Source organism: Pristis pectinata, chromosome 24 (genome assembly GCF_009764475.1).
Source record: "Pristis pectinata isolate sPriPec2 chromosome 24, sPriPec2.1.pri, whole genome shotgun sequence".
NCBI lineage: Eukaryota > Metazoa > Chordata > Chondrichthyes > Rhinopristiformes > Pristidae > Pristis > Pristis pectinata.
In genome coordinates, this window is record NC_067428.1 from 31,140,187 (window position 1) to 31,154,639 (window position 14,453).

A 14,453-nucleotide genomic window follows, 5' to 3' on the forward strand; every position below is an offset into this window, starting at 1 on the left:
TGCATTTAATAATATGGGAGCTCGTTCATATGTTGGTGCCTGAAAGTCAGGTGTTCGTAACCCGGAGGTGGCCTGTATCCAGTAATGATGGCCCACATTACTTCATCTATCAGCAGCGTGTCCTTTTTTTACCTTTGCACATACTTGCCCCTTTGTCCCTTCGGTGTGAATGGTGCTCACTTCAGTCTATCCATGTGATGGCCGCTGCCGCATTGTCCACACGACAGTAACATTTGTCCTGAATTCTCCATGGATTATCAGGTGGTCTGGTGTCCGGAGGCTTGCCCGTAGAACACTGGCAGCTTTTGACAATATTTAAAATCTGATATTTGAGGCATTATAAAATTATTCAAGTAGTTAGAAGTATTTTTAAAAAAAAAATTAAAACACCTTGGTGCTGACGAGCCACTAGAGCAGTTTCTTTTCCCTTGGAAAACCTCATCAAGATTGGACCAAGTCAGCATTGGTGTATGAAGGGGAAATTGTGCTTAACAAATCTGCTGCAGTTTTTCTGAGGATGTAACAAATCGGGAGAGCAAGTGGATGTGGGGCACTGGGACTTTCAGGAGACTTGAGGTCTTGCATGAGATGTTAAAATTTGAAGCAAATGGGATTGGGGATAGTGTACTGATGTGAGTTGGTAGATGGAGCAGGAAAACTGGGCTTCTCCCAGGTGGCTGGTTTGGTGCTGCTGGGATCAATCATTAGACCCCAGCTATTCGCGATATTGTATAAATGATTTGGCTGAGGAAGGTAAATGTAACTTCTCCAAGTTCACAGATGATGAAGCTGATGGAGGGTAGAGGTTGTGGAATAGGAGGGTGAGGAGGATGCTAAGATGCTCCAAAGTGACTTGTACAAACTGGGTGAGTGGACGAATGCAGTTCAATGTGGATAAATGAGGTTATCCACCTCTTTGTTTCTACAAAGCAGAAGACTGATTTATTTGTAAGGTGATGCATTGAAAAAGGGACGTTGCATTGAGACCTAGTTGTCCTTGTACACTGGTGGCTGAAATCAAGGGTTTAATGCAGCAAGCAGTTAGGAAGGCAAATGTCATGTTGACTTTCATTGGGAGAGGAGTACAGGAGCAAGGCTGTGTTGGTGCAGTTGTACAGGGTCTTGTTGAAATTCCACCTGGAGTTGTGTTCAGTTTTGGTTGCTTTTATCTGAGGAAGGATGACCCTGCCAAGGAAGGAGAGCAAGAAAAATTTACTGAACAGATTCCTCTGTGCATGAGGAGAGATTGGGTAATGTTTCAGGAAGACTCACATCTTCTGGAGTGTAGAAGAATGACAAGATCTTGTAGAGACCTTCTCAAGGACTTGACATGGGGAAGATGTTCCTGGTGGCTGGAGGGTTCAGAACCAGGGATGTCTGCCTTGGGATGTGGGGAATGCCATTTGGAACTGGGATCAGGAGAAATTTCTTCACTTGGAGGGTAGAGAATTCCAGTGGAGGCCAAGTCATTAAGTACACTCAAGGAGGTGGGTCTATTTATTAATACCAAAGGAATCCAGGGATATATAGACAAGACAGGAACAAGGTGCTGAAGTGGATGATCAGCCACAATTGTGTTGAATGGTTGGAGCAAGACTGAATGTGGACAAGTCTTCTCAAGGTTGGAGTAGAAGTCCTCATTGGCTTTGTGTAAAGTGTCCAGAGCTGAGGTGCGTGCACAGATGACCAAAGTATGTTGGTTCTGTGTTAGAGAATTGAAACTATCGCTATTCCCACAGGTGGTGGTGCTGCAATGAAGGACTAGCTCGCTCTATAAAGATAGCGTTCCCCTTTTGGGTTGCCTCTCCAAAGGAGGTCTACCCACTGCCGCCTTTAAACTGCACAACACCTGCCTTTTGTTTTGCTCAGGATGAGGAATGAATTCTTGGTCGTCTTTCTGTAACCCCTTCTCTCTGTCATTCGCCCAACCCTGACTGCTTTCTAATATTTGTACTGTTTTTTCACATCGTTAATATCATTGGCCTGTGACGTTTTTTCAATCATGTTTTTGCCAGGTGGCCGGAGTGTTTAAGTAACTGTGGATCCCATTGTTCTCTTTGTTAAGAGGCTGAGCAGGGAATATTGTTTAGAAGTTTAACTTGGCAAACAACAAACGTCTTGAGCCTTGGACAATTTTTGCTGTTTTTACACAAGGGATTTTAGCTTAATGGGCAACCACTTCTTGACCCTTGGACAGGTTATGCTGCTGTGCTAAAAAAGCTGAGGTTAGCAATCAGCCATTTTGGGGCCTGGAAAGTGAATGTCCATCACATTGGCAGATGCCATCCAGTAAATGTGCACTTGCTGTTTCGAAGCCTTTGCCCACTGGTTTCCACTTCACTTGCTCTTCTGCCCATGCTCCTATTTCCGCTCCGGTCTCCAACTCCTGATCCCGACTCCACACCTGGCCCCCAGCTCTGCCCACATCCCAGCACTAGACTGGGGAGATCATGGTGCCCCGGTGAATGATACTGACCTCTTTATAAAGAATATAGTGCACCAGTGAACTATATTCTGCATTAAAGGAACACAATGTCATTCATTGAGGCACTTGTGTGCAATCCCATGATTGGCACCTCTTAAACTTGCTTGGGTAATCTGTTCATGTATTTCCTTTCTTTTGTAAGGCCTGTCAAACCATCTGTAAATAGCGTGCAATGAATTTAACCCAATTCAGTCAGTCTTTGTGGTTTCGGTCCTTTTTTTTGAAACTAAAGCTTCTAAATGTTTAAATCCTAGCAAGGCTCAAGGTTCAAAGAATTAAATTTCAGAATGATATGATATTACATTTCCCCATTTTGAATTGCCATAATCTTTTAACGCATTTATATCAAGCAGTTGGCCAGACTCTCAATCTGGGTTTCCTTTGTTTTCACTTTTCTCATTATTACGATCAATGGTGACCATATTTAAATAGTTTCCCATTGATATGATCTATATTGAAGGGTGTGTCTCCTTATTTGCAAAGGTTTATTTAGCATTCTAGCTCAACTTAGCTGCTGAAGGGAAGTGAGTGCAGCCTTCAAAGAAAATGTTTAGCACACATTGTGTTCCAGAATGTTTTTCCATTACACTCTTCTCCCTCTTTTTTCTCCCCTGCTCTACCACCTTCACTCCCAACTTTCCCATGAGGATTGTGAATTGATGTACCTGATCTTTTGATTTGTTGTGCACTTAGCAAAGTATGGAGCAATGTTTTCACCGTATGAGTGTGCTTGAAATAAGGCTTTGTTCTCTTATTCTGATGGTTACTGAATGATGTAGTATACTTCTAATAAAATTTAAACAATTGGCTTTATTTTTTTCGTCAGGCAATTGGAAATGCCAAAACTACAAGAAATGACAACAGTAGTCGGTTTGGAAAATACATAGAGATCGATTTCAATTGCAGGTATCTCATAATTGGAGCCAGTATGAGAACATACTTACTGGAGAAATCGAGAGTTGTGTTCCAGGTAAGGACTTCATTCCACCCCACCCTTTTTCAAAGGAGGCCAATAATTCACCCACTGACCTTGTTTTTGACTTCATAATCAAACAGAATCTCTGTACCAAACTGTGGTTTCAATTGAAAATGTGAGAAGCACTTTGAATTCAGTGAAGGTTGCTTGACATTAAATTTACGGACATTAACATGTACTGGGCTGTGGATTAGAAGCTGTAGAGTTATCTGTATTAATGATTAGGTCATGATCTTAAACCATGAAACTGAACATATCTTTGTGCATGAATCAATTTTGTCCATGATTTTAGTGTGAAATGTACTGCATGAGAAATTGCTAATTTGAACCTGGATCTTACACTTGTAGTAGAGTTACTGCTGTCAGGAGTTCCTGCTTTCTGTCAAGGCCAGCTCTTTGATAAGGTGCCTCAATATGGCTCTGTCACAGCTCTTTCCATGATTCTCTTCAATTAATGTATTTTCAAAGTCAAGTTTGTTGTCATATGCACGAGTACATTTATGCACAAATGCAATGAAAAACTTACAGCGGCCTCACAGACAGATAGCATCATAGAAGCAGCATTCACAAGAGAAACATTTTTTACATTTTTACTAGAGAACACAATTAGAACCAAAAAAAAGGTCCACTTGAGTGCAAAGTAGTCATAGTATTGCTAAACTCCAGTGATTAGGGTTGTTAGTTGGCTCAAGAACCGAATGGTTGAAGGGAAGTAGCTGTTCTTGAACCTGGTGGTGTGGGACTTCAGGCTTCTGTACCTCCTGCCTGATGGTAGCTGTGAGAAGATGGTATGGCCCAGATGATAATCTTTGATAGATGTTGCTGCCTTGAGGCAGCACCTCCCGTAGATACTAATGGTGGGGAGGGATGTGCCCGTGATGTATTGGGCAGAATCCACTACTCTCTGAATCTCCTTGCACTTCTGCGTATTTGAATTGCTGTACCAGACCGTGATGCAACCAGTTGGGATACTTTCAACAGTACATCTGTAGATGTTTGTTGGCATGTTTGGTGACATGCTGAACCTCCTTCGCTTTCTAAGAAAGTAAACATGCTGGCATACCTTGTGATTGCATCATAGTTCTAAGGAATCTGGTTTCACCTTTTTCGGGTAACATGTTCAGATCTCTGTACCCCTTTCTGTCAAAATTGCTCTTAAATTTGTCAATTGTTTGAAACTTTTGGCTTCTGGTTATCAACCAATTGTCTGGAAGAAACCACTTCCCCCTATTTTTTATAGCTTCTGTTGGGATTCTTGGTCTTCCCTGCTCTGAAGAAACAAACCCTGCTTCTGCAGTCTCTCCATGTAGCTGCAGAGCTTTCTGCCCAGTATCGTGCTGGGAAATATCTGCTATTGTACCTCCAAGGTCTTGACATCCTTTCTCAAGCTTGGGTTTGTTTACACCAAGTCATCTGTAATGATGTACTATGATGAGGATGTTACCAGGACTGGAGGACTTGAGCTGTCAACGGTGGCTGGATAGCCTGGGACTTTGCTCCCTGGAGTCTAGGAAGCTGAGGGGTCACCTTGTAGAGGATTATAAAATGATAAGGGGTGTAGATAAGGTGAATAGCCAGTCTTTTCCCCAGGGTAAGGGAGTCCAAAGCTAGGGGGCATGGGTTTAAGGTGAGAGGGGAAAGATTTAAGAGACCTGAGGGGCAACTCTCTCGCAGTGGTGAGTACATGGAATGAGCTGCCAGAGGAAGTGCTAGAGGCAGGCACAATTATGACACTTGAAAAGGCATTTGGACAGGTGTGTGGTTGGAAAGGTTTAGAGGGATATGGGCCAAATGCAGGTAGCTGGGACTAGGTCATTCAGGCAATGTTCTAGGAGCAGACCAATTGGGCTGAAGGGCCTGTTCCTGTGCTGTATAGCTCTGACAGTTTTGTATTCATTGCCTTTGTAAAGCACTTGGACAACTGCCTCACCAACTTTCTGTATCATCTTCAGACATTTGTACACATGCAGTCAAAGTCTGTCTGGTCTCGAACCCCTACCTGTCTGACCACGGGCTTCAATTCCCTCCCTGCCCCCCCACTCCCTGCTGTTGTGTGCATTTTCTCCCAGATGCTATTTCATGTTTGTGTTCAATAAGTTTCATCTTCCCATTTCATCAGTTTGCCTTCATCCTCCTGGGATCTACAATTGTTCCCTCATTAGTGGCAAATGACCTCAGCAGTCGTCTTTTTTCCTTGGGTCACCAATCAACTGTGGTGGGAGTGACAGGCAAAAATAAGGCTGTGATCTAACTTCTTGGTGGTTGGTGAAGAGTTCACTTACTTGCGTCTGCCCAGAGCTGTGGAGCAAGAAGTTTTGTTACTTTAGCTGTTCATCAGCTGACCCTGAGCACCACCACTGGTATCTCCACTGGGCTTAAAATTAATATTAACATTTGTGAAGTCGGCATTTTGTAAGCTACCACAAAATTGCAGTTAATTCTGATTTGAAGCAAGTGGTTAAGTCAAATATCTGAATAGCTGTATAGCTGAAATTCTAGGGTGCAGTGCTGAACATTGGTTTATTCTATAACTAGTGAATTCAGCTTACATGAACATTACCTTACTTTGACTTTATATTATACCAAAATCTTTTTCATAGCCCAAGTGTACCCCCGCTCTCTCTATCCCATTCCCTGATCGCCCTGTACTTGCGCTGGATTCAGTGGGTTTAACATCTGACCCACGGAATTGAATTCAGTTTTTGTTTTATTTCAGGACATTTCTCGTACCTCATGTTAAGTACCAGCAGCAATAGAAACACAATGAGCAAGGTTTAAATGTTAGAATCTATTTATTAATAACTACTTGTAGCAATAATAGGGGGAAAAAAAAAAGCATTAGATATCAGACATTGACCAAAATAAACTTGTGTGTGTGTGGCTAGTTCCCAAACCAGCCAAGTCTAGGAACAGTTCTCGAAGTTTTATGATGGCAACCCAGTTCAGTTCAGCAAGTCATGAAGCAAAACGACGAGCAAAGGTTTCTGAAAACCACGCTAGAATGTAGAGAGGAGTTCACGAATTTAACAAGTTCTACGTTGGGACCAATATGATGCCACAATTGCTGAAGATCTCCATTTGCTTTGTTCTGAAACATCTGCCACACCAAGGGCAATTGATATGTGGCTGCCCACAGATATACCTGCTTCCTGGTACAGGTTAGTGACAGTGGACTCCACAGATTGCTCTAGAAATCCACGTATGGATTGCCAAGTGACAGTCACTCAATTAATGGGCTTCACCCATGGATGCAGAGGCTGGCAATCAGTGCTACCAGCTCTCTTGCCCCCACTCTCAGCAGTCAGACAAAGCCACACGCTACCATTCAAGCGCCTTAAAGGGACACTCACCAAGTAGCAACCTGGGCTCGTAACACCTCCCCCCTCACCCCCAAAAAAATTTTCACCTGCAAGAGCAAAATTTTAACTGCGTATTACAATGAATAAAACAATACATTTACAATTATCATATCACATGATACAGATGAGAAAAAAATTCTATTAAACATACATTTCAAACTTGACGTCTGGAAAGGCAGTCGGCAATTATATTATCTTTGCCTTTAATGTGAGTTATCAGGAGCTCATACTCTTGTAAAATTAAACTCCAATTTAACAATCTCCTGTTTTTGTCCTTCACTCTACTCAGAAATACCGATGGGGTAGGATCTGTATACACAGCCAGTGGTTTCTGAGCTGTGCAAGCATAAACATCAAAATGCTCTAAAGCCAAAATAAGTGATAACAATTCCTTCTCTATGGTGGAATAATTCTTTTGATGCTCATTAAATTTCTTTGAGAAGTAAGCTACAGGATGGTCAATACCATCATAGTCATCCTTCTGTAATAACACTGCTCCCGCAGCTTCATCACTGGCATCTACTGCTAATGAAAATGGCTTTTCAAAGTCAGGTGATTTGAGCACAGGTTGGTGACATAAAATGACTTTCAATTTCATAGAATCGTAGAAAGTACAGCACAATACAGGCCCTTTGGCCCACAACGTTGTACCGACCTTTTAAACCTTGCCTAAAAACTATCTAACCCCTCCCTACCCCCCCCCCCACCCCACATATCCCTCTATTTTAAATTCTTCCATATGCTTATCTAGCATATTTCTCAAATGCTTCCTGACAAGGCTTTGTCCATACAAACTTCACACCTTTCTTCAGAGAGCAATATCAGCAAAATTCTTGCAAAACTTGCGATAATATCCAACCATTCCCAGAAAACTTCTAACAGTCCTTGTACCCATTGGAATAGGAAATCCAGAGATTGCCTGAACTTTTGCCTATAAGCTTTGGGAACCAAGTTATAGGCTTTAAGCACAGCCTGTTTTAATGTCTCATAGTTGGCTGCTTCACTAACAGGGCAGAATAAGCTTGTTGAGCTTTACTTTTAATCACACTTTGTAACATAAGAGACCAACTCTCCCATGGCCACTTTGAGCAACTTTTTCAAAATATTGAAAATACTGATCAACCTGATCCTCAAAGGGACTAGTAGAACCTCTCTGCTGGCCATAAAGGTACCACCAGGACCAAAAACAGAACCCCATGGCTTATCATTTCTAACCCATGCTGCTGCTGTTGCTCTGCCTCTAGCCTCTTCATTTCTACCTCCAGGCTCTTCTGTGCTAGGTCAGCCTCTATCTGCAGTTGCTTTTGTTCCAACTCAGCATCTAGCTGCTTTTGTTCTGGTTCAGCCTCTATAGTCTCCTTTGTTCAAACTGCATCTGTGCCAGCTTCACCTGGGCATCAGAGATCTCTGGTTTACTCTCAGGAAACTGTTCTAACATGCTCTGCTCAAACACCTCCTTAGCCACATAATATGCAGCTATCAGTTTCTGAATATTTGCCTTTCCCATAGACTGCTTTGCTGCTTCAAGTTTTAACTTCTTAGCAATGCTCAACAACTCCTCCTTACTCGCCTCCTGCAATCCCACAGGGGTTGGCAGTTTCGGAAATGCATCAACATCCATTGCTGCTGGTTTCCCCACACACACACACGCCAATCAAAAGGAAATTTATCAGTCTGCTTGACAATCAATCATCCCATAAGCTCCAATTTGTTTCAATCCCGGACCTCTCGTACCAGTCTTGAGTTGATACCGGATGAGCCCCCAATTTTGTTACATACCAGCACCAATAGAAACTCAATGAGCAAGGTTTAAATGTTAGAATCTATTTATTAATAACTACTTGTAGTAATAAGAACAAAAGTTAGATATCAGACATTGACCAAAATAAACCTGTGTGTGTGTGGCTAGTTCTCAAACCAGCCAAGTCTAGGAATAGTTCGAAGTTTTATGATGGCAACCCAGTTCGGTTCAAGTCATGAAGCAAAACAACGAGCAAAGGCTTCTGAAAACCACACTAGAATGTAGAGAGAAGGAGTTTACAAATTTCACAAATTCCATGTTGGAACCAATATGACGCCACAATCATCGAAGATCTCTGTTGCTTTGTTCCAAAATATCTGCCACACCAAGGCCACTCAATACGTGGCTGCCCACAGATATACCTGCTTCCCGGTACAGGTTAGTGACAGTGGACTCCACAGATTGCTCCAAAAATCTGTGTATGGATTGCAAAGTGACAGTCACTCAATTAATGGGCTTCACCCATAGATACAGAGGCTGGCAGTCAGTGCTACCAACTCCTCGTTCTCGCTGAGTTCGGGAATCAGCACTCAGACACGTTTGCCATTGCCAGCACTTCGAATGAATCAGCCTTCAGACACCTGCAGCATTCCAGTTAACCCAGTCATAGAAGCTCTCCGCTCCCACTCACAGCAGTCAGACAAAACCACACGCTACTGTTCAGGTGCCTTAAAGGGACACTCACCAAGTAGCAACCCAGGCTCGTAACACTTGTTCTAAATAACTAAATTCAACCAGCTAATTACATTATCTAGGTAAAGGGGGGAGAGACTGCATACACTGTACATTGTTATTTGGTGCATAATCTGGGAGTGCATCCCTCTTTCAGAAAGTGGTGCAAGGCTCTAGTGATTTGTTGGTATGTTCAAACCTGCCAATGATTGCAGGCACTCTAAGCTCCATATCTGGATTTTACAGTTAAATCTTGTGGTATGTTCTTGGTGAAAGTTAGTGCTTTGTACATTTGTTTTTTATTACAAGTTTCCTGAGCTATGTATTGTGCTTGTTCTACCCTCCCCCCTCCCCCCCCCCCCCCCCCCCCCCCCCCATACTGAATGACTGATCTCATGATTTTTGACAAGCAGGATTTTAGGGCAACTTTTTGAAACAAAAGCGCAATTGTTCTAGTCAAGTTCATAAGTGATGTAGTAGAACTTGAACATTGTGTAGGTACCTTTAGTGCATCTTTGATTCGACTGTTCTCTGCATAGCCTGGATCTTCACTTTTTATACCTCTTCTGTGTTCAGTGTCCCATGCAAGGACCTTGTTAATGTAAGTACCAAGCCAACGTTTTCATAGCCAACCAGTATCTTCTGATTATGGAACAAATTTTTAGGGAAAAAGTTGTGTGATACTCTAAGCCTGCATTGATTCTTCTACTTTTTATATAAGAAGAATAGTCTGTGTCCATGAACTGAAATGACCTGAACCCAGTGTCTAATGCGAACTGGCTGTAACTGGTTTGAAATGGCCTGATTCAGAGAAAGGCAAAGGAATGACATCAGAGGCATGTCCTTACTTGTGCGAAGAGCAATGAGATAATGCTATCTGTAGCCTTGGGCCAGAGCCAATGAAAAGTGGGCACAGGCTGGCCAGATGTCAGAACCAATGGAATTGAAGTATAATGGTGAAGAACTGATGAGGAAACAGAATAAAAATGAAGGATTTCAGAGGTAGCGCAGCGAACTCCAGAGACTAACAATCACAAGGAAGACCCCTGTGCCTGGGGCAGGAAGAAAGAAGATCAATCACTTGGCCAATAGGAGATCCCATATTTCTGTGTTGTAAGTGGGAGAAGTATTTGGGTGAGCACTGGTACAAAAGTAAAATAACCTTTGGGAATTGTTGACTTACAATGTAACTTGCATGGATATTTGCATTGATACAATAAAGTTGTGAGTTTTGAATTAGGATTGTATGGTCATTTACCTAATGTAAGTAAACTTTACTGAGGTAAGGGTCGACAAGTGTATCTTTCTTCTCAATGTTCTACTTGCCCCCAGTGATGTTATGGGCTGTCTTCTGCGTGGTCTCATCTTGTGCCTTCAACTTTTCTGCTCCTGTAGTAACAGGGTTTGACTAGCATCTATAATGTTCTAATTTTTCTTAACTTCTCAGGCAGAAGAGGAGAGGAATTATCACATTTTCTATCAGCTCTGTGCCTCTGCTAATCTGGCTGAATTTTCTGAATTGGATCTTGGTAAGTATCAATGGTGAGATGCAAAGCAAAAATGTAAATTGGGTGTATTAAGTGGTCGTCAGGTATATTGGATTGAAGTTCTGCAATTGACCTCTTGAATTTATTCACGTCTAAAGGCACATTTTAGTCGTTGAGAACTGGTTTTGATATCTGATAGCAGTCAACAAGGCAGCAATGTTTCAACTTCATAGTGAAGGTATTAGAAGCAAAGGCTTAAGAGCCATGCTAGTAAGGAGTCTCCAGGATTTGATTGGACAGTACATTGAAGATTGATCCTACCCCTATTGATTGCAATCTTTTTCTGATTTTTTTTTTCATCTTGGGACACTTCTTCTTGTCACTTCCTTCGTTCCTTTAATTGGAAAATTAGACAATTTCCCACTTGTTTCTTGATGCATGTGTCATGCAGTTTGGACATTAGATCAAAACATACACATTTTATGATCAGCCAGGTCACATCTGTTTCTACAAGTTGTCTTGGGAGTCATAAAGCTATACAGCATGGCAATAGGCCCTTTGGCCCAACTCATCCATGCTGACCAAATGGAACTGGATTTGCCTATGTTTAGCCCATTTCCCTCTAAACCTTTCCAATCCATGTACCTGTTCAATTGTCTTAAATGTTGTAACTGTACCTGCCTCTACAACTTCCTCTCTCAGCTTGTTCCATATACTTGCCAGTATGGAAAAACTTGTCCCTTAGGTCCCCTTCATAAATCTTTCCCCTCTCACCTTAAACCCATGCCCTCTAGACTCCCCTACCCTGCGATTAAAAGATTGTGACTATCCACCTTGTCTGTCTCTCATGATTTCATAAACCTCTAAGGTTGCCCCTTGGCCTCCTTCACTCCAGAAAAACAGTCCCAGCCTATCCAGTCTCTCCTCACAACTCAAGCCCTCCAGTCCTGGCAACATCCTCATGAAACAACACACACAAAATAATGGAGGAACTCAGCAGGTCAGGCAGCATCTATGAAGGGAAATGAACAGTCGACGTTTCGGGTCGAGACCCTTCATCAGGACTGGGAAAAAAAGAGAGGGCAGAAGCCAGAATTAGAAGGTAGGGGGAAGAGGGAGCACAAGCTAGAGTCCTGATGAAGGGTCTCGACCCGAAACGTCAACTGTTTATTTCCCTCCACAGACACTGCTCCACCTGAGCTCCTCCAGCAGTTTTGTGTTGCTCCAGATTCCAGCATCTGCAGAATCTCTTGTGTAACATCCTTGTGAATCTTTTTTGCACCATCTTTAACGTAGTAACCTTCTTCCTGTAGTACGGTGACTAGAAATGCCCACAACATTCCAAGTGCAGTCTCTAGTCCTATACAGCTGTAACTTGACAACCCAACTCTTGTTCTCAGTGCCCAGTCTGAAGGCAAATGTGTCATGTGCTGCCTTTGACACTTTGTTTACCTGTCTCGCTACTTTCCGGGAACTATGTACCTGTACCCTTGGGTGTCTCTGTTCTACAACACTACCCAGGACCCTGTCATTCACTAAATCCTGTCCCAGTTTAACTTCCTGAAAATGCATCAATTTGCACTCGTCTGAGTTAAATTCCATCTGCCATACCTTTACCCACTTTCCCAGTTGATCCAGTTCCTGTGATAACCTTGGGACAACCACCTTCACTGTCCACCATACCACCCATTTAGGTATTGCCTGTCTTGTTCAATCTCACTCCTGATTGCCCTCTTTTTAAATACCTTTTTCACACGATCACCAGAGAGCTCAGAAAACCTGATGGGATGTTTTCCAATTTGAATTTGTAGTTTGTCTTTAACATGGCACAGTTTAGTACTGGTTTTGTGGTCAATTTCTTCAAGTATTTAAGAACTGATAAGTATTTGACCTCCACAAAGCCACATGAGGAAACGTGTACGTTGGGAATAAGGTCTGATTATCAGCAGGAAGTCTGAAATCTGATTAACCGAGACGTTTTTGCTTGCAGTTACTTAAACTTCTAAAGGTTTTGTTTTCTTTGCTGCTTGAGCAAAGGGATCTTGGGTAAGAAAGATCTGGTTGAAATCATCGGCTTGTGATTGCCATCTGGTGGTGGTGGGAGCTCGGCTAGCAAACCGGGAAGAAAGTTGTTTTAGTATTCCATTTACATGACCCATATGGTTGAATTATTTATATTTCAGGTAGGGCTGAAAATTACTTCTATGTTAATCATGGAGGTAATATTTTGATTGATGGAGCTGATGACCTGGCAGACTTTGAACGAACACGAGCTGCCTTCACTACATTGGGTATGTACAATCCAATGAGAATGCTTATGAAATAAAATTACATATTTTTAATTTGCTTTTGACTAAGAATACTGATTTGTATGGAAAGCCAGCCATTGTTTTATGTGATGGCGCACTAGAAAGTTGGGTAGTGACTTGGTCTGGAGACTTGAATGCAAAAATCAGAATAACTCCAGTGTAAAGGGAGTGCTCTGCATTCAGAGGTGTGGTCCTTTGCATGAGCTGATAACCCAAGGCCCCATGCACTCAGCACAGGGATCTCATTGGCAGTATTTTAGAGAAGGAGAATTATCCCCATTCTACTTGATGGTGATCCCTTGCCAATGTTACCACGAACAGATAGATAGGGTTGGATCATGGTAACAGCTAGTTAACCCTCCTGTGTATCAGCCCCAACCAGCCATGGTGCACTTGTTGGTGTATCACAAGCTTTTATGTCTATGGACTGCCATGGGGATGTACAGAGCATGATGAAGGTCAGATGTGCTCACATCACACCTTCCACTCTACCTTGGCGTTCAAGGGCATTCTGTGATGTACTAACCTGAGGGGATGGATACCTTGTCCCTCAGCTGTGTATCAGCCATTTCTGGTACGGTTGGTGTGGTTCCACTCAATTGAACAGGGTTGCCAGCACCATTAAAAATGGAAGTGGATTGTTTTTATTTTGATATTGTTTTTGGTCAAATTTTTAAATTCACTTTTCAGTTGTTTAAGTGTCAGAAGGCCATTGATTGGTCCATGGGAAGGGCCTTGGTTCTGATTGTCTTTGGCCTAGTTCTGGAGGACCAAGGCCAGCAGGGCATTGAGCCACAGGCAATGTGTGAGGATACAAGGTGTGGCCTGGGTCCAGGGTGATCTGACCCATCACCTGGTCATTATTGCACTGCCGTTTCAGGGCACTTGTCCAGCACAAGTTAGATGTCACACACCTACCACACTCTTCAAAATGTATTTTGTTAGCTCTTAAGAAGCACTTGGGTAGGTACCTAAAAAGAAGGGGCCTGGAAGGGCCCAATGCAGGAAACTGGGACCAGCTAGGTAGACAACATGGTTGGCATGGACCCGTTGGGCCGAAGGCCCCGTATCCATGCTGTATTGCTCTGATTCTGAACAGTCTGGAACGTGAAAGGCAAATCATTTTTGCTTATTGTGCATGTTCAACAATTTGGGCTAAAAATTTTCAGTAAGATTGGATTTTTTTTGCATTTTAAAATACAGTGGGTGTAGAAACACAAAGTGCAATCGGTATGAAAATTATAGAAATTGGACGCATCCAGTATTTGGGGTGAATGTGAAATACAGCAGTAGAATTGTAAGTCTTCCCACAACTGTTAGGTGGTTCCCATTTTGAGGAAACTTGTTGAATTTTATTAAACAGT

The 14,453-nt window shown here is 42.5% G+C and overlaps 1 protein-coding gene across 1 annotated transcript in view; it reads left to right on the forward strand.

Annotated features, from left to right (window-relative positions):
* The window catches only part of LOC127582737 (unconventional myosin-Va-like), a 115,990-nt gene that overhangs the window by 21,103 nt on the left and 80,434 nt on the right, over positions 1-14,453 (forward strand). Inside the window, exons 6-8 of the mRNA XM_052038300.1 lie at positions 3,312-3,455; positions 10,741-10,826; positions 12,968-13,071. Coding sequence (XP_051894260.1) covers positions 3,312-3,455; positions 10,741-10,826; positions 12,968-13,071 — 334 coding nt within the window. The remainder of the gene's footprint in view (positions 1-3,311; positions 3,456-10,740; positions 10,827-12,967; positions 13,072-14,453) is intronic.